Source organism: Citrus sinensis, chromosome 4, assembly GCF_022201045.2.
Source record: "Citrus sinensis cultivar Valencia sweet orange chromosome 4, DVS_A1.0, whole genome shotgun sequence".
In the NCBI taxonomy this organism is placed as follows: domain Eukaryota; kingdom Viridiplantae; phylum Streptophyta; class Magnoliopsida; order Sapindales; family Rutaceae; genus Citrus; species Citrus sinensis.
Window position 1 is genome coordinate 20,649,649 of NC_068559.1, and position 25,048 is coordinate 20,674,696.

The 25,048-nt window shown below is 31.8% G+C and overlaps 1 protein-coding gene across 2 annotated transcripts in view; it reads right to left on the reverse strand.

Moving 5' to 3' along the window:
* LOC102628042 (uncharacterized) overlaps nucleotides 1–11,052 on the reverse strand; it is a 30,535-nt gene extending 19,483 nt beyond the window's left edge. The window contains exons 1-10 of one of the 2 annotated variants that reach the window (XM_052439695.1): nucleotides 10,831–11,050; nucleotides 10,515–10,667; nucleotides 10,311–10,413; nucleotides 9,422–9,534; nucleotides 9,165–9,233; nucleotides 8,591–8,706; nucleotides 8,435–8,489; nucleotides 7,687–7,807; nucleotides 7,298–7,440; nucleotides 6,932–7,194 (exon numbers count right to left, since the gene is read on the reverse strand). In XM_052439695.1, coding sequence (XP_052295655.1) covers nucleotides 7,093–7,194; nucleotides 7,298–7,440; nucleotides 7,687–7,807; nucleotides 8,435–8,489; nucleotides 8,591–8,706; nucleotides 9,165–9,233; nucleotides 9,422–9,534; nucleotides 10,311–10,413; nucleotides 10,515–10,658 — 966 coding nt within the window. In that variant the 5' untranslated portion in view covers nucleotides 10,659–10,667; nucleotides 10,831–11,050 and the 3' untranslated portion in view covers nucleotides 6,932–7,092. Of the gene's footprint in view, nucleotides 1–6,931; nucleotides 7,195–7,297; nucleotides 7,441–7,686; nucleotides 7,808–8,434; nucleotides 8,490–8,590; nucleotides 8,707–9,164; nucleotides 9,234–9,421; nucleotides 9,535–10,310; nucleotides 10,414–10,514; nucleotides 10,668–10,830 lie in introns of those variants that run through there. The other variant, XM_052439696.1, reaches the window with a different exon arrangement.
* Between the last annotated feature and the right edge of the window lie 13,996 nt (nucleotides 11,053–25,048).

Here is a 25,048-nt window from a genome sequence, read left to right on the forward strand (position 1 = left end):
TTAATGATAAATTATAATTAATTAATAAACTAACAATATATGAATATAATTAATTAATATATTAACAGTAATTTTAATAATAATAATAATAACAATAGTTATTATTATAATTAACTAAGGGCATTTTAGTAACTTGAAACAATTCAGACTATTCTGATTCTGATTCATGTACCTCAACTAAACAATTTATTTTGATTCTCATTCCCCATTCCCATTCCAGCTTATTCACATTCTAGCTTATTCTGATTCTAACCCATTCCGATTACTGACAAGTAAACGTAACATATATGATAGAAATTGAGAAAAATAAAGTTATAAATGTCCTAGGACGAATATAGAATTGAATTCCAATTACTTTCAATAAAACTTTTTTTTTAATTTTCAATTGACAGGTTATTTTTTATTTGCTTAATTAAACTAAATGAATAAATTATTTTTTTCGGAGATAAAATAAAAATCGTAGGACAACTTTCGAAATTTTTCCTCGTTAGCTTGGCTGTAAAGAAATAATTGTTCCCTTTTTTTACACACACACACACACAATTCAAAACATAATTATTCGAACGTGTTAAATCTCTAAAAGTTCGGCTCTAAATTGCATAAAAACGCTAAATTTGCGAGACCTAAAATACTGTTCACGTAAACAAAACGATATTATCAATCATGCAAAATCATTTATTCATGAACAGGATCTCAGCCATGTGATACAAGCCCATTTCATCTTGTACCTATAAAATCTTAAATATATATGTACCCATAAAATCTTAAATATATACATGCACATATAAAAATTTGTGGAAGGGTTTACTGAAGGATTGATTGACAGTATGATGAGCTGCTAAATACTATTAGACAAGGAACAAAATTATGTGCTTCATGAAAATTAAGTAGAATTTTAGAAAGATTCTAACTAGCTCATCATTTTTATCTGTAATCTCAAAACAATCATTTTTTGCGAACTCATTTGTAAACAAATAAATGGAATAAGAGAATGAACCATCAGATTTACTGATTGGAACTACTTAATGATGATTTTGGCTTAAATGCAAACCGAATGCCTTTCCCTGTTATCAGCTTGCAGAAAACATACTCATTGAAGTTCAAGAGAAATAAAGAATACGAGAAACTGAACAATACAAATAAATACGAGCAAAGGATTAAAGTAAATGGGGGAAAAGTTGTTACAGTTACAATACAAATCGAAGTCATAATCCAATTATTTATGACAACAGATCATCCAAGTCCAGCATCAAGCCGAATGAACCGCTCACATCCCCTATTGGCTCTTGAAGAAAGTCTTCCAGAAAAGAATAGTCTTCCTCAATTAACTCAGGTAGTCCACCACTGTCTTCGTGTTACACCGATGATTCAGGCACCGCCATGGGCACTTCAACGATACTCTCCGAATGACAATGATAATTCTCTCCAGTTTCTCCACCCTGAAGCATGTTGTTCCCGGAGTCATATTGTTGGTTACATATCATCTGATCAAAATGACTCATCATCATCTCCATGGATGGCTCGTAAACACTGCTTGCAAGCCCCATTCCACCAGCTAAGCTCTGCTCACTCATCATGTCAGAACTACTGCAGCTTACTTCTTGATAATCCATATAGTTTTGTTGTTGATTCTGTTGGTGGGTCAACAGCCTATCCATCTCAATATCTGCTACTTGTTCGGATTGATTGCTGTTGTCTTGAAAACCCTTCAGCTTTCTTTTCTTTGCAGAACCGTATTTCATAATATCATGGCCAGTTGGTCGATTCTTTCGAAGCCTGCAAAGTACATAATTGGTAGCTCTATTCTTGGGCATATGTAGAGTGTACTCGTGCATGATCCAAGCCCCGTGATCCTCACAACCCTGTTTTTCATAACGAAACCGCTTCTTGGAGCCGATTTTGATTTTGGATTGGCCGCTTACTATATCTTTACCAGCGTCCTCCCCTTGCCACGACCGCCAGAAGATCCGACTTTGCGATCGATTCTGGAACCCTTGGAAGACTTTTTCTTCAACTGGGTGAAGAAATAAAGATCCTCATCAGCATTTAAAAAGGGTCCTCCATGAGAATCCCAAATCTCAGAGGGTTTTTCCTCGTAAAGATTACAATCCCTGATGAAATACTCAGCAAGAGGGATGAATATTCCCGAAACTTTCTTCTTGAGATAATGTTCGATGAGTTCTTCATCGGATGGTCTGAACTGGAAGCCATAGGGAAGAAAGGTTCTGTGTTCTTGCATTTTGTTTGAGGAGAAGAGGGTTAATTCAATGGTGGGTTGGTTGATTGATTGATTGATGATTGATGGAGAAAATTTTTTCGGTGAATTATTGAAAACAAAGAACACGGGAGCCGAGAGAGAAGCAAAGATAGGGTTAGAGAATTAGAGCAGAAGTGGTAAGAAGCGTGGGTGTTAAAGTTTCCTTATAACATATGGAGGAGTGAAGTGACGTAGCTTGGATTACAAGTAACAATTTCCTAAGGCAATTCCGCGAAACGCCGGTGAACTTGCGAGTTGGGTAATTGCTAAACCCTAACCCTATCCCCCAGTTTGTTTCAAGTCGAGATTAGATATTTGGTGTTGTAAGAAGTTCTGTTGAGTAGCATTAGCTAATCATGCAACTATGGGATTTTAACCAAATTACTTCAACAAATATACATCTTTCTATGATACCAACTATATATATATATTTATTTATTTATTTATTTTATTTTTTTTTTTTGTTTTGACCACGAGATATCCTGGGGAGGGCCCCAACTGTGGGAGGTACCTTTAAGCCCGTACCACAACCCAGACTAGAAATCTCCGCTTGAACCGAGAGGCACAGGTTCTCCCAACAAATTATAATACCAACTATATAATTTGCAATGTTACAGAGATTATGGCAGCAACAGTTTAAATAAACAACCTCAACAGCTGATGTTTTTATTTCACAATTCAAAACATGCAAATTTGATCATCTACCTATCTATCTATGCAACGGATTGTATGCGGGCAAATCTCGTACACAAGAAACATCTTCGAGTTTAAGCTCGCGCTCTAATTGTGCTCTTGTAGACTTCAATACATCCCGAAAAAAAAATAAAAAATCATATAACAACAATTAAGCCTAAATCATGGTTCATGTTAAAAAAAAAAAAAAAAAAAAAAACCCAGAAAGTGGAGGATGCTAGGTTAAGTTTACGTTAAATTCCATATATGAAGCCCGTTTTGCAAGCCATTGAGCATCCATCATTTGAAAGGCTACACAATAAAGGTTGTCGAATGCCATTTGGTCTTTCTCAAGCAGTTCTAGAAAGCGGATACCACCGAAAGAAGATGGCTTTCCTGCACGTAAAATTCAACAATATGAAGACACCAAGTGGAAATGCAGAATGTAGCACAAAGTTAAGCGTGTTTAATAAAATATGGTTGGTCAGATGTTGGATGAACAAGTTGATTTCTTAAGGGGACGCTTGGAACCAAGCTCCTCATGATTCACTGGGGTGGCTTTGCCGTTTCCCAGCCTTTCAGGATCGAGGAGTGAACCGCAACGATTACAATAAATGTTACTTATTCAGAACTTTAATTACCTGATTGAAGATCCAACATCTGTATTAACATAAATTATGTAAAAGCAACATAAAACTTATGAAAGAAAGGTAAAAGAAGTAAATTAACATAAAAATAGTAAATTGGTGGTAAACAAAACAAAAAACTTACAAATGAAACATAAAATTTGTAAATCAACATTAAATATAAAATTGAACATAAATTGTCTAAATAAAATATAAGACTTCTAAATAAAAGGTAAAACAAGTAAATCAACATAAAAATGATAAATTAGTGTATCAATAGTAAACAAAAGAAACTTACAAATATAACATAAAACTTAAAAAATAATAATAAGTGTAAAATAAAACATAAAATTAAATAAATAAAACATAAGACTTATAAATAAAAGGTAAAATAAGTAAATTGATATAGGAATGACAAATTGGTGTATTATTGGTAAACAAAATAAAAAATTACAAGTGTATTAGATCCAATTTTATTGATATATCGTATATGTCTAATAATAATATCTTCTTCTTTTTTGCCTTAATCCACATTAAGAAAAATGATTTTACGTAATTAACATGTGTAGTGAAGAAATACTTTATATAATAGAAATTGAGAAAAAAAACAGTTATAAATGTCCTAGAACGAATATAGAATTAAATTCCAACTACTTTCAATACAATTTTTTTTTTATTTTCAATTTCCAGGTGACTTTTTTATTTGCTTAATTAAACTAAATGACTAAATTATTGTTTTCGGAGATAAAATAGAAATAGTAGGACAACTTTCGAAATTTTTCTTCGTTAGCTTGGCTGTAAAGAAACAATTGTTTCCCTTTTTTTGCACACACACACACACACAAAAAAAAAAAAAAAACATAACTGTTCGAACGTGTTAAATCTCTAAAAGTTCGGCTCTAAATTGCATTAAACGCTAAATTTGCGAGACCTAAAATACTGTTCACGTAAATAAAACGATATTATTAATCATGAAAAATCATTTATTCATGATCAGGACCTCAGCCATGTGATCAAGCCCATTTCATCTTGTACCTATAAAATCTTAAATATATATGTACCCATAAAATCTTAAATATATAAAAATTTGTGGAAGGGTTTACTGAAGGATTGATTGACAGTATGATGAGCTGCAAAATACTATTAGACAAGGAACAAAATTCTGTGCTTCATGAAAATTAAGAAGTAGAATTTTAGAAAGATTCTAACTAGCTCATCATTTTTATCTGTAATCTCAAAACAATCATTTTTTGCAAACTCAGTTGTAAACAAATAAATGGAATAAGAGAATGAACCATCAGATTTACTGATTGGAACTAATTAATGATGATTTTGGCTTAAATGCAAACAGTATGCCTTTGCCTGATATCAGCTTGCAGAAAACATATTCATTGAAGTTCAAGAGAATAAAGAATACGAATATATACGAACAAAGGATTAAGTAAATGGGGAAAAGTTGTTACAGTTACAATACAAATCGAAGTCATAATTCAATTATTTATGACAAGAGATCATTCAAGTCCAGCATCAAGCCGAATGAACCGCTCACATCCCCTATTGGTTCCTGAAGTAAGTCTTCCAGAAAAGAATAGTCTTCCTCAATTAACTCAGGTAGTCCATCACTTTCTTCGTGTTGCACCAATGATTCAGGCACCGCCATGGGCACTTCAGCGATACTCTCCGAATGACAATGATAATTCTCTCCAGTTTCTCCACCATGAAGCATGTTGTTCTCGGAGTCATATTGTTGGTTACATATCATCTGATCAAAATGACTCATCATCATCTCCATGGATGGCTCGTAAACACTGCTTGCAAGCCCCATTCCACCAGCTAAGCTCTGCTCACTCATCATGTCAGAACTGCTCCAGCTGACTTCTTGATAATCCATACAGTTCTGTTGTTGATTCTGTTGGTGGGTCAACAGCCTATCCATCTCAATATCTGCTACTTGTTCGGATTGATTGCTGTTGTCTTGAAAACCCTTCAGCTTTCTTTTCTTTGCAGAACCGTTCTTCATAATATCATGGCCAGTTGGTTGATTCTTTCGGAGCCTGCAAAGCACATAATTGGTAGCTTGATTCTTGGGCATATGTAGAGTGTACTCGTGCATGATCCAAGCCCCGTGATCCTCACAACCTTGTTTTTCGTAACGAAACCGCTTCTTGGAGCCGATTTTAATTTTGGATTGGCCGCTTACTATATCTTTACCAGCATCCTCCGCTTGCCATGTACCACCAGAAGATCCGACTTTGCGATCAATTCTGGAACCCTTGGAAGACTTTTTCTTCAATTGGGTGAAGAAATAAAGATCCTCATCAGCATTTAAGAAGGGTCCTCCATGTGAATCCCAAATCTCAGAGGGTTTTTTCTCGTAAAGATTACAATCCCTGATGAAATACTCAGCAAGAGGGATGAATATTCCCGAAACTTTCTTCTTGAGATAATGTTCGATGAGTTCTTTATCGGATGGTCTGAACTGGAAGCCATGTGGAAGAAAGGGTCTGTGTTCTTGCATTTTGTTTGAGGAGAAGAGGGTTAATTCAATGGTGGGTTGGTTGATTGGTTGGTTGATTGGTTGGTTGATGATTGATGGAGGAAAGTTTTTCGGTGAATTATTGAAAACAAAGAACACGGAAGTTGAGAGAGAAGCAAAGATAGGGTTAGAGAATTAGAGCAGAAGTGGTAAGAAGCGCGGGTGTTAAAGTTTCCTTATAACATATGGAAGAGTGAAGTGAAGTGAAGTTAAGTGGCTTGGATTACAAGTAACAATTTCCTAAGGCAACTCCGAGAAACGCGGGTGAACTTGCGAGTTGGGTAAGAAGTCCTTACATTTAATAGACGGTTACGAATAACCCTAACCCCCAGTTTGTTTCCACTCGAGATTAGATATTTGGTGTTGTAAGAGGTTCTGTGAGTGACATTGGCTAATCATGCAACTATGGGATTTTAATTCCCCGATACGGTAGTGCTGAAATTTCGGTCTTGTGCACCTCTCCAAAATAATAGGAATTATACGCAAGGCCATTCCAAATAGAAAGAATCGTTTTTTTTTTTAATTCTTTTTTCCATTGCTACTGTGAAATAAAATTACTAGATTTCAAATAATAATGGATTGGTGTTAATTAAATACTATTTATATATCTATATTATTTAAAGCTAATTTGAAAATATTCGTAACCTAATTTTTGTTCTTTTGAAGGAAAAAAAGGTCAAACTTTTAAGTATTATCTGGAATTTTTTATTTATATAAAGTGAGTAATAAATAATTTTAATTGTTGTAAAATTTTAGTATTACCCTTTAAAACATTAAATGATTATTTACAAATGAGATCTAAAAGAGATTTCGGATCTTGATAATTGAAAAAAATGATCCTGAAACCAAATTGGTTCAACAAATATATATCTTTCTATGATACCAACTATATAATTTGCAATGTTACAGAGATTATGGCAGCAACAGTTCAAATAAACAACCTCTACAGCTGATGTTTTTATTTCACAATTCAAAACATGCAAATTTGATCATCTACCTATCTATCTATGCAACAGATTGTATGCGGGTAAATCTCGTACACAAGAAACATCTTCGAGTTTAAGCTCGCGCTCTAATTGTGCTCTTGTAGACTTCAATACATCCTGGAAAAAAAAAAAAGCATATAACAACAATTAAGCCTAAATCATGGTTCATGTAAAAAATATATATATATCCATAAAGTGGAGGATGCTAGGTTAAGTTTACGTTAAATTCCATATATGTAGCCCGTTTTGCAAGCCATTGAGCATCCATCATTCGAAAGGCTACACAATAAAGGTTGTCGAATGCCATTTCGTCTTTCTCAAGCAGTTCTAGAAAGCGGATACCAGCTGAAGAAGATGGCTTTCCTGCACGTAAATTTCAACAATATGAAGACACCAAGTGGAAATGCAGAATATAGCACAAAGTTAAGTGTGTTTAATAAAATATGGCTGGTCAGATGTTGGATGAGCAAGTTGATTTCTTAAGGGGACGCTTGGAACCAAGGCTCCTCTTGATTGACTGGGGTGGCTTTGCTGTTTCCCAGCCTTTCAGGATCGAGGAGTGAACCGCAACGATTACAATAAATGTTACTTATTCAGAACTTTAATTACCTGATTGAAGATCCAACATCTGTATTAACATAAAAGAAATGTTGATGCCAGCAACAGCAAAGGGATACTCCCATTCTGCTCTTGTTCCGTCTTGTTTGTGTAACAATCTCTGAAAAGAGTCCTGTTGAATAAGACCAAATTACTAACCATCAAATTTAATTGCCTTGTAAGGGCAACCACCACCAAAGTCCTCACTTTCCTCTTGGTTAATGTAAATAACAATCGAAAAGCTCAGAAACCAAAAAAGGGAACAAGTACAACCCCATACAATTAATAGGCTTCTACAAATATTGAACATTAACAGAATATTAGGTATGATTCCAAGATAAACAAATAAGTCTTCACAAAGTTTAACAGAATCTTAGAAATTATTTCGAGATAAAGTATTCCCCGATCACAATAAACTTTGGATAGTCTTCTTACCCTGATCTTATTTCTTTCCAATCAGCGTCTCACTGGTATTACCACTTTTTGACTACATTATAGACTTCTATTTATATTCAGAACCACAACATATCATGAGAAAAGTATCCCCACGCTTCAAAGCAAGCATTCAAGATATTACTCCTACTAAAGATGTGCAAGCAATGTACCATGATTCTCTAGTGGTAGAGATTCATGTAGCAAACATATTATACATAGCAATCCAACACAAAATTACCCTCCCAACTACTTCCAGCAAAAGATAATAAAATCTCAACTGCTTCAAATAAAAGAGATCCATGTCAATTTCAAGAAAGGGACAAACCGGATACTTCTTAGCGAAAAATATAAGATTCTCCAGTGATATAAATCCTCCACCCCTTCAAATAATGGTAAAAATGCATTAGCATATTTCATACCTCACAATCAATACCAACGATATATAATTAATAGTTAATTCCAAGAAGCTTCTGCTACATACCGAAAATCAGTTGAAGGGTCTGTCCCTTGCCATCCCATTTCTTTCCAGAGCTCCGATTTCAGAGGTGGCAACTCTCTACCAGGATAAGCTAACCTCCATAGCTGTTTAAGTGCATCCTGCACAAAGGTTCAAATTTTTATCAGATATTTGAAAGAAAGTAAAATAAAAACTCAAACTTGCATGACACTATTAAATTTGAATCTCAAGCTAGCTTTAGAAGCACACCAGAGATTCTAAATCACTAATATGGTTAGGTTGAGGTTCAATGATTGACTACACGCCTTTTTATTTTTTGATAACAGCAAAGTGATATTAAACGAAGTAACAAACATGTTTACTTGCTCCCTAAAGTGCATCCACACTCAGGTTAAGGTTAAAGTTCTCTTTTTCTGCCTCATCTTAATTACCACATCAGCATGGTTTTTCATCTTAATTCTCTACTACTTAATTGACAGCGTAGGTCTAGATAAGTTTACTTTCAAGGATATTTTTGACTGAAGCATAAAAAGAAGACACTGAGACCAACTACTAACTAATAAATGAAAACAATGGAGAAAAATTGAATGAAACCTACTTGATGCTCTACTTGTGATCCATCGAAGGGGACTTCCAGCCTCTGTTGTAAATATCTAAGCCTTTCTTCCTGAATTGACATCAATTATAGAAGTAAGTTATATCCATCCTTTTTGTTTCAAAACTATAGAAATTCAAGCAGAGAAATTCTGAAATACTCATATTTCTCTCCACATATTTCATGATACAGTTTTCTCCCAGGAAATAAAATAACTATATTGGCCTTGGTGGGGTATATTAAGTACATATACCACATACCTGTAAAGAAGTAAGAGAAGGTAGGAAAAGCTTCTCGCTTATTCCGTTTTGGGTGCCAGAAGTTAGAGGCAAAATTCTGCCAATAAGTGACCCAGATCCAAATACAATATTAGCTACAAAAGCCAAAAGAGCAAAACCTTTAGTAAACAAAACACATAACCTCCTAGATAATATTGTCAAAAACCACAGAACACTTAAGAATTAAAGGGCAATATAAGCATTATTTCCTGCAAAACAAAACAAAATTATTGAAAGCAGAGGATAAACAGGCAGCACATTGCCCATCCAGCTTTAAAACTGTTTGGATGAATATTCATTCACATCTTATTAAAACTTAAATTTCATCTATCATTTCAAAAACAACATAACATGTATACCATTTTTTAAGAAAAAAATATTTTGATGTCTCTAGTAAACTAAAGTGATCTTTTAATAACACCTTTTAGTGTGCTCTTAACTCATCATCAGAATATACTAGCACCAGATAGGGACATTTTAACAGTCCAAAACACAAAAACAAGAAAAGAAAAAAGAATCAATATAATTGCCTCAAATAAACAGATGTACTTCTTTATTTTGCATTTCTAAGTTTCACTAGTATTAATCCAACAACTCTGAATTGTATTGCAACCTGCACAAGCATCTAAATACAGATTTGTGGAACATCCAATATAAAATTCATATCTAACCACGAAGCCTCATGATAGCGCACACACAAGACGAAACAAAGCCTATTAGATTAGAAACAAGCTTCATATTGCCAAGTTTACTAGCGACTGAAAGTACCAATACATCCAAATCGGCAAACTAAATGATCATGTCTTTCCTAAATGATGAAAAAAAGGCAAGAAGCTGAAATTCTGAGAATCATAACAAAAGTAAACCACACCTAACCATTGCGCCCATTGTGTGATCAACTGAGAGAAAATAAACATCCAATGCAAGCGTGCCTTCTTCTCCTCATCATCCCAAAGATCTTCTGCTCTGTGTCCCTATATCAACAACAAATCAAAAACGTCGTCTCAAAAGCTTTTTTACTCATTCATTTTGTATTCAATAAGCCTCAGTAGTTCAATGCTAACAAAATTCAAACCTCAGAACGGCTCTGATCACCATCTTGATAATTAGCTAACAAAGGCTCACTCAAGCCATCATACCCAGATGACTCCAGACGCTCATTCCCTCTTCCACCAACATCTTCATGATGGAGCCGCCGCCTCAAAGTTTTTGATGTCATTAATTAAACCTTAATCCCAAAAAAAAAAAAAAACAAATGCAAATTGACACTCCAAATTCAAATACCAAAATAAAAAAATACCCAACAGTATGAACTAAATATTTAAATAAGCACTATCCAATTCTGAAAAAACCCTAAAACTCAAACCCAGATAAAGAAAAAAACAAATTACCAAGAAAAGAGGTAAATTTGGGGTAGAAAGAAATTGCTGGGCCTGCAACTCGAGGAGCTCCCAAATTGCAGATTCAAGAATTGAGCCGAAAGAGGGAAGAGTAAAAAGCAAGATTCAAAATTAAGGAAAAAAAGAAAGAAGTTTTTGATTTAAATGGTTAAAAAGGGTAAGGTATAAAAATAGTTAGATGATGAATTTGAGGGGGAAGCAAACAAACAAAGTTTTGCAATAAATAGATGAATGAAAGAAAAATTTTTTAAAAAAAAAATGCAAAGTGACGTCAATAATAAACTTAGCAAGTAAGCAAAGCAAAGTGGACTTTATTTAGACGGAAAAGGAAGAAATTCGAATTTAACTAATTTATTTAACGGAAATTACGCTGGAGATACTTATTGGGCCTATGACGTTTCTGATCCTACATAACGTGTAAAAGACCGCTCCTTTTAGAAACATAAAAAGCTCACCTAATAAATAAACCAAAATTTAAATTCGTCGAGGCCTGCGATCTTTCATTTCACGTGCCGCCGACGCCATATTTATTTACTGGAAATGATTTGTTATTTACTTATTTTGTTTACTTTAATGGGCTTATTTAATGTTTTTTTGAATTGTATGAGATTATTACTTAAATCATAACTCATTTTATATAAAATTAAACAATTAGACATAATTACTAGGACTAGTCTATGATAAAATCTTATATAGCGTTTTCTAAATTTTAATCCTCTAATATTTGAAAAATATCGACCTCCCGCATTTCGCATTTCAAAAGATAAAAGACTATTTTTATTCATTTATTTTTCATAATTAAATAATGAATTAAGTTCCACCAATATTTTGTGGGGGCTCAAACTACCGTCCTCACAATTGTGATGGCAGTGGCTCTTGCGTGGTTTAGTCTCCCAATTTAATTACTTAAGAATATATATCTCTCTTAAAAATATGTGCACAGCAAATATCTCTCAACATTAATAAAAATAAAAACTTAAAATGTAACATAATAAACTTAATCTAAAGTAGACCTAATAGATCTCTAACCATGTTGCGCCGTAATTAACTTGATCTAGAATAATTCAAGCAGATCAATAAATTTTTAATTGTAATTTACAAATTACTGAATCGTGGTGGGGGGGGACATAAAAATGTGTTTGATGGATAGGACAGTAATAAATTGTAGAAAATTTATAAATTTAAATTCAATATTAAGTTGACCTGTGCTCAAATCCACGTTGTACTGTAATTAACTTGCTCTAGAATAATTCAAGTTTTCAATAAATTTTAATTTGCTTATTAATGAATCATAAAGAAAAACGAAAGACGTTCTTAACTAGGGATGGCAAAATCTGGGTCTGGGTCCGGGTTTAGCCTTCCCGGTTTTAGACCCGAACATCATTTTCTTTTTCCCGGACCCGGATTAAAACCCGGTTTTTTCCATCCGGGTCCGGGTCCGGGTTCAACCCGGAAAAATCCGGGTTCCCGGATTCCGGGTTTTGAACCCGGATCAATAATAAAATTTCCATTTTCACTTTCATTATTAGTGATAGAACCAAAACACAACTAATGTAACTAAAGGAAATATTAACAGAAACAAAAAATATGAGATTTACACTAGACAAACAGCCCCTGCAACATATATAATTGTCTACCACATGAAGTTTCTAAACCTATATAATTGTCTACCACCAACATCATCAAGATAACCATACAGTCCATACTTTGCACGATGTTTCAACATCATCTCTACCACATGAAGTTTCTAAACCTATCTCAAATTCTCAATGTTTCAAATGACATCCCAGTACTTAATAATTAAGACTTAAACAACAAATCACAATTAATGGCATAATAATCCAGTACTCACAAATCACAATTAATCAACTCTCTGCAAACTCTACAATTCAAACAGCTAGTGTGCAAACTCTACAATTCAAATGGCTGTTTCAAGTAATAAAACAGCCACAAATATAAATCCATAACAATTACACAAGTTCGAATTAAAAACCACAAATCCAAAGTTTAAACTTTTCTCCATCATTTTCTATTCTTCTTCACTTGATTCATTGTTGTTCACAACTCACTCATCAAACTTTCATCAATAAGCTGTTCTGCAGAAAGTATTGCTTCCTCTGGAATTCCATCTAAAAAACATGAATAAATCATAAAAATAAGAAACAAAACAGCTAGTTAGTAATAAATTGATACTATAACAAATTAATTTATTTTATGTAATAAATAAATTTTCCATACCTTTTAGGTTGTGGTCAAGCCAAAACCAATTTTGAGTACACACCAACGTTTCCACTGTAGATGGCTGAAGTCTACTACGATGAGGACTCAAATGTCTACCTCCAGTGCTAAAGGCGGACTCGGAAGCAACTGTTGAGTTGGGGTGATCTATAAAATATCTTGTGTCATATGTACAAGATTTATTTGAATTTAGATCATACGATAATTTTAATTATGCTCATCTTTTAATTAATTTTTACCTCGCATGTAATAATCTATAGTAATGTACCGTTAACATCTAATTACCTATGTATTATTTTTCAATAACTATGGATCACAATTCACAATTCTCTAAAATAAAAATAAAAATAAAAATGATATCAACAATAAACTTAATCCGTATTCTTATGAACCATGCTACCAAATATCTTTATAAATCTCATATCAATACTATGGTCAAGGGGTCGAATCCCGAGTGCACTGAAATTGAACCGGATTTGTTTTAATTAGAAACATACATTTAAGTTTAAATTTTTTTCATAAAAATCCATGATGATTATTTGAATGAATGGTTTGATATTGCACATCATGAACAGTAACTTTTAAAAAAATTCGATTGTAGTTCATCTTCAGAAACAAGATCTGATTATTCTTTTAATTTGCACAGGGTATTTGGACTGGAATGCTGCTTGGGGTAGTAATGCAATCACTCGTGCTGGGGTATGTCACCTGGAAAACCGATTGGGACAATGAGGTAAGTAATTAAAATAAATTCACCAATATGTACACATCATCATCAATTGCATGCCTCATTAATGCTCAATCTCTCTAAACTTTTCAAAAAAGAAGTGTCATATTTAATTTGTAGACTTGAATCATACATTTGATGACAACACTATTTCCTCTCTCTAGGTGAAGAAAGCATCAGAACGACTCAATAAGTGGCTCTTGAAGCCTTCTGAAGAAGAATCCAACGGCAATTAAACTCAACAAGTTAAGGTCCAATATTGCTTGAAGATCCTGATAATCTCAATCATGCATGTATTTTCTCTGCCAATAAACCGATTAACGTTAACAACAATAACAACTTCAGATCAAATTTCTTTCTTTTTGTCTGTTGGCAAGAAGAGCTTGATAATGAGCCTGCGCAAATGCAATCTAATATTCTGAGGTTAATTAATTCAAGAAGTTGCATCTTCACAAGAAGTACATTTAATATTGTGTTTATTTACCGGAGTGGGTGGGGAAGTGTGGATTTCTCCCACTCCACTATTTACTTGTTTATTTAAGAAGGGGAGTGGGTGTCTCAAATTCCACTCATTTTTAGAGTGTGCAGTGGGATTCTTCCTCCCACCTCTTTTTTTTTTTAACATTTCTTTATTAAATATAATATAATTATATTTATTAAAATAAAGTAATGTCACAATTACTTAAAAATAATAATATTAAACTTATTTGAATATAATATTATTATATTTAGTGAAAAATAATAATTTATTTAATCTAAGTTAAAATTATTTTCAAATAATAATATTATATTCGTGGAGAACTAATAATATTACTTTACATTTATTTAATTTTAATAGTATTATATTTATTTAATGGTAATAGTTAATAGTAATAAATAGTTATTCTAAGAAAATATTAATTTTGTACTATATTATTAATAATAGTGTTTCATGTATTGCTCTTACCAGGAATTTGTAACTTACATAATTAAAATTAAAATTAATAAAAAATTGTGATTTAAATAATTAAGAATATTACAATAATAATCAATTTATATAATTAAAATTAATAATAAAATAAATAATTTATTTTACAAATATATTTTTTATTCACTTTGTAATTACAAACCAATTCTTTAAATATGAGTAAAACTGTAATTTGAAACAATTCACTCCTAACCTAAGACAAATTGAATAAATAATGAGATTCTAATTCATATTTCACACTCTAATTTCAATATAAATAAACAACATATTCCCACTCCCACTTTATACTTCCAATCTTAGGATTCTCACTCCTCAGAATTTCCAATCTAATCCGAGAAGTAAACGCTAACTTAAACTTAAAGACAACAAAGAGTACTTATTAGTTTGCTATTATTCTCAATTTCGGTTATAAATTTTAGAGACTACATTTTATGGGTGTTCAGAATCCAATTCGATCTGCTCAATTCATCTGATATGTAGAAATCTGATATGTGGATTAGTGGATTGGATTGAATTGAAAATTTGATAATCCACAATCGGTGGATTGGATATGGATTTACTTCTGTAAATCCGCAAAAATTCGTGAATCTGTAAAATAATAAAAAATATTTATTTAATTAAAAAATAAAACTTGTAAATATGACATTAGTACTTACTAGTAAATAAATACATTAAAATATAGTTACATTAACACTATATTATATCTTATCTGATAATAATAAAAAATATAAAATAAATAAATAAATAAATATAGCTTCCTAAATAGTTAATTTCCATGTACTGATCTAAACGAATAAGATTTTTTTCGTTTTGGTGTGTTATATTTTGAAACTTTAAATGTATTTTCTAGCTTTATTTAAACAATTTATTTATTTAAATCTTATTTAATTTTAAATTTGATCGATTGTAAAATTATTTTTATATTAATTTTTTTATTTAGTTAATTCGTGGATTGAACAGAATTAAAATTTTTCGATCCGCAAACCAATCCGTAAAATGGTGGATTGGATATGAATTGGGTCAAATCCGCATCCGATCCGCAAATGTATGGATTGGATTTGGAATAAATTTCACCAATCTATAGATTGGATAGGATTGAAAATTTATAATCCGTAAGATCGTGGATCGGATATGGATTGATGTCTAATCCGTAAAATTTGATCCGCGAACACCCCTACTACATTTGATTAAAAAGTTGGATACGACTATATCTGAATTTTAAAGTAGTAACTTGAAGTATAAATTGGCTTTGGGATTAAAATTCACACATTGAATATATATATTAGTTTTCCAATTAGAAATATGTGACTTTAATAAAGTCAGGGATAAGTTAAAAGACAAAATAAATACAAACTCCAATGCACTGTATTTTATCTTGTAATATATTGAAATTTACATTTTTTTTGTCTTTTAATTAATCCTTGACTTTATTAAAGTTAAGGATTCATAATTAGGAAACCACTATATATCTATCTATCTATCTATCTATCTATCTATCTATACACACACACACACACACACACATAGATGATGTAGTCAATGATATAATTCTCACCTTACAGTGAACAATACTGTCGCTACTCAATATATAGTAGCAAACCTATGCATGGTAAAATAGCAAATAATAAATTTTCCATCCCCACTAGCTAATTAATCAGCAACTTATTGAAAAATTGGCGTCATATACAACATTGCTTGCGTCGCAAATAAATATATATGTCTGCAATAAAATTAATACTTGATCGTAGCTCAAGTTTGGCTGCGTATTGCCAGTTAAATATACGAGAGACAAACAATATTTCGGTTTTGGTCATACAAATATTTGAGCATATCTTAACATTAACTAGTTTGCACTTGTAGCTCTAATTTTGCTCTTTAATTCCTATGATTAATGTGCTGGGTATCTCATTCAACATGTGCGATGATTTTAATTAATCCGATGAGCTAGCACGTATAGCTGGATATATTAAAGTTCTACTTGATTAATTTGTAAAAATAAATGGAAATTAATATACATATTACAGGAGAGAGCTGATTAACGATCAGTATGCCATCGATCAATTATATGTATATATATCTGGTTCCTCTTACTGAGCAGCATTCCAATACTCATTTTAATTTTGATTATAATTTCAATTTATTTAGTGGATAATACATCTTATTACAGCAACAATTTTGCTCCCTGGGTTTATCGTCTCAAGTTCAATCTTCAAATTTCTTGGCCAAGGCAAAGACATAGCAAATAGTAAGGGCAGGACATTTCTTGCCCATGGTTCATTGCCGTTATTTGTTTTTGGCACTTTCACTTGACCATAAAAACTCAAATTATTTGTATGTCACTGGTGGTTGATGCCCTAATACATGGAGAGGATTCAATTTAAATCCTTTTGCTGAGTTATTTCCTCTAATTAAACTCTCGACATCTTCGAGCGTATGATATGGTACATAAGTGCAACCGAGCATTCTTAATAAAAACTAATTACTCATTAAATTTATGGAAAAATGCCAGAGTTGAGATATTTGCCATCTCCATGATAAGTCTATGTTGGTTCTATTTTCTTTTTTTCTTTTTTACCCTAAAATTGGATTTTCAATGCGCTGCAAGCTACATTACATAATGATATACTACATAACTGTCTAATGTTTTTCGCTTCGCTTTTATTATTTCAGTCCCTGTAATATTTTTTTTCCTTCTTTCGAATTACCCATTATGTCTCTTAAGTTAAAATTTTGATATTCAAATTTACTGTAAAAAATAAATAATAATTTTAACAGGTAAAATCCGTCCCATCTTTTGACAAACACATTAGATTAGACTATCAAAAGTATATATGATAGTAATAAAAATAAGAAAAAATGTGTTTTTTTTCTATGGTTATTTACTTGTTTTAAGACTATGGATATAATGGGTTATTGAAAACATACTTACATACATAAGTATAATTTAGTGGTCATTAGCGTTTACCATATAGTAAGCACCTGAAAACGTAACAGGACTTTGGGACATCCTGTAAATAGTATTTAAATTGTGGATTAATCCGACAATGTCACATGACACTGTCGCTCATCATTAGGTAATTACTGCTGCCCATTATATCATTACTTCCCCATATATATTAAGAATGTCATAGGCATATACTAATGAAATCAAATGTACTACTTTGTAGCCTCAATATCATACCTTGGGAGTTCATGTTATGCTTTGGCCTCCTAGCCTCAATTGGGTATGAAAGATTTTGAAACATTGAGTTTCTAATGGCGTATATGCTTGGCAAACTCAAATACTGATGCTTTATTGCATACACACACACACACACACGCACACAAAACGTATGTATTTATGTCCAGAGTTCGGGTTTGAAATGAATTGGGGAGAGGAAATGCTAAAGCTGCAAAATTTCCATCAAAGTTGCCTTAATTGCTTCCATGTGTAGCAGAGTTTTCTTTTCGATAATAATGTGCTTAACGTTCCATCAGAAAAATTGTTTATTTATTTACAAGCGATGAAGAAGTATCGGAATCTGTTACAAGATCACTCTCTGTCCCTTTAGCTTTCTCAATGTTACTTAGCGGTGTCCAGCCTGTACTCTCACGTAAATTGATAATGTATGATATATAACATAATTTTCATAATGATTATTTCGACAAGAATAGTGAAAGTATTGTCGATTTATTACAAATAAGTCACCTTATTTTTTATTATTACCAATTAACACTTAAGAGTTGATGAAGTCACATCTCCCAACAATAATAGCAAACGGAGAATTACTTATTTTCAACATATTTTCAAATCTTTTATTTATTTATTTATTTATTTAGTCAAATCTCACCTGGTTGGTTTGGGAATTCAAGGTGAAGCATAAATTGCTGTATTGACAGCAAGATTTAAAGAAAGAAACTGAAAGCATCGCGTCATTTTATCTCAGTTTCTCGAAGAATTTTCCCGAGAAACAAACAAATTGCAACCTATCAGAAAGCTACGTTTGTAACTTCACGTTACATTCCTCTCCAATCACACACCGTTTTAGATAACAATAGTCAAGTTTATCCATTCGCCTCGTTTTAAGCAATTTTCTTTTTTTTTTTCTTTTCCCTCCCAAAATTTCTCCTCCTGTTTAAAATTTTCCCGAGAAAACGAAAAGAAATTGAATCAAACATGATGAGAAGACCACAGCAACACCACCACAACCACCAGGATCAGCAGTCGATACGAGCTGTCAGCACTAGTACCGAGCGTCTACCATATAGTAAGCATCTAAAAACATAGCAGGACTTTGAGACATCCTATAAATAGTATTTAAATTGTAGATTAATCAGACAATGTCACATGACACTGTCGCTCATCATTAGGTAATTACTGCCACCCATTATATCATTACTTCCCCATATATATTAAGAGTGTCATAGGCTTATACTAATGAAATCAAATGTACGACTTTGTAGCCTCAACATCATAGCTTGGGAGTTCATGTTAGGCTTTGGCCTCCTAGCCTCAATTGGGCATGAAAGATTTTGAAACATTTTCTAATGGCATATATGCTTGGCAAACTCAAATACTGATGCTTTATTGCACACATACACACAAACGTATGTATGTATGTCCAGAGTTGATGAAGTTAACTCTTAAGAGTTGATGAAGTCACATCTCCCAACAATAATAGCAAACGGAGCCTTAGTCTATTGTATCATGCATATATTGAATTAATTTGCCAATGTATTTAGTAGGGGCTGCTATTGGTGCCGGTCGGCAAAGTATAGTAGAATATATTAACATTTGCTGCTATTATGTGATTGGTACCTGTAGGAGTTTTTCATGTACCTGGCCAATCTCAAAGTTAAGGTATCAATTCATCTTTGTATTTCTTACTTTTCATCTTTTTCCCTCTTGATAAAGAACTTCATAGATTTAAATTTAGCATCTTTTACGGAGGATATGTAATTTGATATTTATCGTTAATATAGCTCTTATGTTTTTTTTTTAATTTTTTTTTATGGGCAAATGCTCTTTTGATCGCGACTGTTTGAGCTAATTAAATTTTACTTATTGCCTGTTAGGTTTGTTTGAATTTTTAAGTTATACGAAAATGAAATATTATTTTATTAGACACTTTTGAGATTACTTTACAGAGACTTAAAAATAATTTTGAAAAGATAGAAACTAATTTTGGTGTTTGATAATTTTTTTTAAACTACTTTTGAAAAACTTACTTTATCCCATAGCGGAGTTTGAAAAGTAGGGAAGAGTAACTTTTTAAAATTTAATTTTAAAAATGAGTTTTATATTTAATGCAATTCCATATATATCCTCACATATATAAAAATCCAAAATTATCTTTATTCAATTGCAAAATAAAAGCATTAAATTTAAAGAGATTATTATTATTATTATCAATTATATTGAATAACAAAATAAAAAATAATTAATACAAAAAATAATTATTTTCGTTATTAATTATTATATATACACAATAAAAATAATATATATACATGACAATAAATTTATAAAAAAAATTATTGAACATAATATCTATTTGAGTCATTTGCATGTATTTTTATAGCCGTTTAATTGTAAGATTCATCGAACATATATGATTGGTTTGAAAACTCATAACACCTTTAAAAATAAATTTTGCCAAGTATTAAAATGATGCTTTATACAACTGATTATTTTTACAGTACAACTAGCATTAATTATTTTAAAAGCTACACTTATTACTAAACTAGCCCTAAATCCAACAATTATGGAAGTAATGATAGAGAATTTTAGATAAATTTTAAAAATACAGGAATTAACTAGGTAATTAACCCAATCCAAAAAGACTAAAAAAACTTTTACCCTATTTTGATCATGTTGCCTTACTTTGGAGTACATGGTATGGCTTGTTGTAGTTCATTTTTCAAAAACTAGATGAATATCTTCATTCAATTAATTTGCACATGGTATATGGATTGGAATGCTGCTTGGAGTAGTAAACCAATCATCGTGCTTGGTTATGTTCCAAGAAAACCGACTGGGACAATGAGGTAAATATTTAAATTAAATGAAGTTTCATTCTATGATACATTAATACTGTAATTAAACATGAATTGTGCAAATGATACATAAGACATATAAATTCAACAGCAAAATTATAAATCAATAATAAGTATAAAATAAAACATAAATTATGTAAATGTAATATAAGACTTATAAATGAAAGGTAAAACAAGTAAATTAATATAAGAATGGTAAATTGGTGTTCCACAAGTAAACAAAACAAAAACTTACAAATGAAACATAAAATTTGTAAATCAACATTAAGTGTAAAATAGAACATAAATTGTCTAAATAAAACATAAGATTTCTAAATAAAAGGTAAAACAAGTAAATCAACATAAAAATGATAAATTAATGTATCAATAGAAAACAAAAGAAACTTACAAATATAAAATAAAACTTAAAAATTAATAATAAGTGTAAAATAAAACATAAGACTTATAAATGAAAGGCAAAATAAGTAAATTGATATAGGAATGACAAATTGGTGTATTATTGGTAAACAAAATAAAAAATTACAAGTCTATTAGATCCAATTTTATTGATATATCGTATATGTCTAATAAGAATTCTTTTTATTTTGTTTTGCCTTGATCCACATCAAGAAAAATGATTTTACATAATTAACCTGTATAGTAAACAAATATTTTATATAATAGAAAATTGAAAAAAAAGTTTATAAAGTCCTAAGACGAATATAGAATTGAATTCCAATTGCTTTCGATACATTTTTTTTTTGAATTGACAGGTGATTTTTTTATTTGCCTAATTACACTAAATGAATAAATTACTGTTTTTGGAAATAAAATAAAAATAGTAGGACAAAAAAAAATGAACTACTGACAACAAAAAATAAATTACTGTTTTTTTTTCAATTTACAGTTTTTTTTTTCTATTTGCCTAATTGTTCCCTTTTTTTACACACTCACACATACAAAAATGAAAACATAACAGTTCGAACGTGTTAAATCTCTAAAAGTTCGGCTCTAAATTGCATAAAAATGCTAAATTTGCGAGACCTAAAATACCGTTCACGTAAACAAAACGATATTATTAATCAAGCAAAATCATTTATTCATGAACAAGATCTCAGCCATATGATACAGGCCCATTTCATCTTGTACCTATAAAATCTTAAATATATATATGCATATATAAAAATTTGCGGAAGGGTTTACTGAAGGATTGATTGACAGTATGATAAGCTGCCAAATACTATTAGACAAGGAACAAAATTCTGTGCTTGATGAAAATTAAGAAATCTATTTTTAGAAAGACTCTAACTAGCTCATCATTTTTATCTGTATTCTCAAAACAATCATTTTTTGCGAACTCAGTTGTAAATAAATAAAAGGAATAAGAGAATCAACCATCAGATTTACTGATTGGAACTAGTTAATGATGATTTTGGCTTAAATGCAGACCGAATGCCTTTGCCTGTTATCAGTTTGCAGAAAACATACTCATTGAAGTTCAAGAGAATAAAGAATACGAGAAACTGAACAATACGAATATATACGAAGAAAGGATTAAAGTAAATGGGGAAAAGTTGTTACAGTTACAATACAAATCGAAGTCATAATCCAATCATTTATGACAAGAGATCATCCAAGTCCAGCATCAAGCCGAATGAACCGCGCACATCCCCTATTGGTTCTTGAAGTAAGTCTTCCAGAAAAGAATAGTCTTCCTCAATTAACTCAGGTAGTCCATCACTGTCTTCGTGTTGCACCAATGATTTGGGCACCGCCATGGGCACTTCAACGATACTCTCCGAATGACAATGATAATTCTCTCCAGTTTCTCTGTCCTGAAGCACGTTGTTTCCGGAGTCATATTGTTGGTTACATATCATCTGATCAAAATGACTCATCATCATCTCCATGGATGGCTCGTAAACACTGCTTGCAAGCCCCATTCCACCAGCTAAGCTCTGCTCACTCATCATGTCAGAACTGCTGCAGCTTACTTCTTGATAATCCATATAGTTCTGTTGTTGATTCTGTTGGTGGGTCAATAGCCTATCCATCTCAATATCTGCTACTTGGTCGGATTGATTGCTGTTGTCTTGAAAATCCTTCAGCTTTCTTTTCTTTGCAGAACCGTACTTCATAATATAATGGCCAGTTGGTTGATTCTTTCGGAGCCTGCAAAGCACATAATTGGCAGCTTGATTCTTGGGCATATGTAGAGTGTACTCGTGCATGATCCAAGCCCCGTGATCCTCACAACCTTGTTTTTTGTATCGAAACCGCTTCTTGCAGCCGATTTTGATTTTGGATTGGCCGCTTACTATATCTTTACCAGCATCCTCCCCTTGCCACGTACCGCCAGAAGATCCCACTTTGCGGTCGATTCTGGAACCCTTGGAAGACTTTTTCTTCAACTGGGTGAAGAAATAAAGATCCTCATCAGCATTTAAAAAGGGTCCACCATGAGAATCTCAAATCTCAGAGGGTTTTTCCTCGTAAAAATTACAATCTCTGATGAAATACTCAGCAAGAGGGATGAATATTCCCGAAACTTTCTTCTTGAGATAATGTTCGATGAGTTCTTCATCGGATGGTCTGAACTGGAAACCATGGGGAAGAAAGGGTCTGTGTTCTTGCATTTTGTTTGAGGAGAAGAGGGTTAAGTCAATGGTGGGTTGGTTGATTGATTGATGGAGGAAAATTTTTCAGTGAATTATTGAAAACAAAGAACACGGAAGCGGAGAGAGAAGCAAAGATAGGTTTAGAGAATTAGAGCAGAAGTGGTAAGAAGCGGGGGTGTCAAAGTTTCCTTATAACATATGGAGGAGTGAAGTGACGTAGCTTGGATTACAAGTAACAATTTCCTAGAGGAGTGAAGTGACGTAGCTTGGATTACAAGTAACAATTTCCTGAGGCAACTCCGAGAAACGCAGGTGAACTTGCGAGTTGGGTAAAAAGTCCTTACGTTTAATAACCTTCCTAAATCGGACAAATCCAAGAAGTCGTTGCGCTTGAGGCTGAAGCCAAGTCGGTCTTTAGAAAAAAAAATCTATTTTTTTATATATTTCGTGATTATTATTATTATTATTCTGAAAAAATAAAGAAAACTCAGAAGTCCCCTATGAAATCATAAAATGCACAAATGTTAAAATGCGGTTCTTCCTTTGCTATTTGCTAAACCCTAACCCTAACCCTAACCCCCAGTTTGTTTCCACTCGAGATTAGATATTTGGTGTTGTAAGAAGTTCTGTGAGTGGCATTACCTAATCGTGCAACTATGGGATTTTAATTCCCCTATACGGTATCCATTCAAAAAAAATAAAAAAATTCCCCTATACAGTAGTGCTGAAATTTCGGTCTTGTGCTCTCCAACTAATCACCACGTCTGCATTGTAAATAGACGGTTACAAATAATCCAGTCAAAATAATAGGAATTAGACATATGGCCATTCCCAATAGAAAGAATCATTAAAATTTTTTTTTTCATTCCTACTGTGAAATAAAATTACTAGATGTCAGATAAGATTTCAAATAATAATAGATTGGTGTTAATTAAATACTATTTATATATCTAGATTATTTAAAGCTAATTTGAAAATATTCGTAACCTAATTTTTGTTCTTTTGAAGGAAAAAAAAAGGTCAAACTTTTTAAGTATTATCTAGAATTTTTTATTTAGGGTAAAAGCTCGTTTAGTCCCTATATTTTGAAGTTAGTGCTCGTTTAGTCCTTATATTTTTAAAAACACCTCAAACCATCCCTACCATTAAATTATTGACACTTTTGCCATTATCTTTTGTTCATTTTAACTTATTTTTATAATATTTCCCTATTATAATAATTTTTTAGGCATTATTAAAAAGAAAAAAATAACCCTATTATAATAATTTTTTTAGACATTATTAAAAAGAAAAAAATAAATTACCAGTTTAACACCAAAAAATAAAATAAAATAAATATATATATATTAATTTTTGTGGAACACACTCTTGAGTTAAAATATTAATTTTTCTAAAAAAATTGATAATGTAATTTTTTACGATATTAATTTTTTAGACATACGTGAGCTTCCACAAAAATTAATATATACCTTTTTTGTTTTTATTTTATTTTTGAGTTTAATTTGATAATTTAATTTTTTATTAATATCCAAAAAAGAAACATTATTGTAAAAATGTAATATTGTAAAAGCAAGTTAAAAATAATAAAAAATAATGGCATAAGTGTCAATATTTAGTAGCAGGGACGTTTTGAGGTGTTTTAAAAAA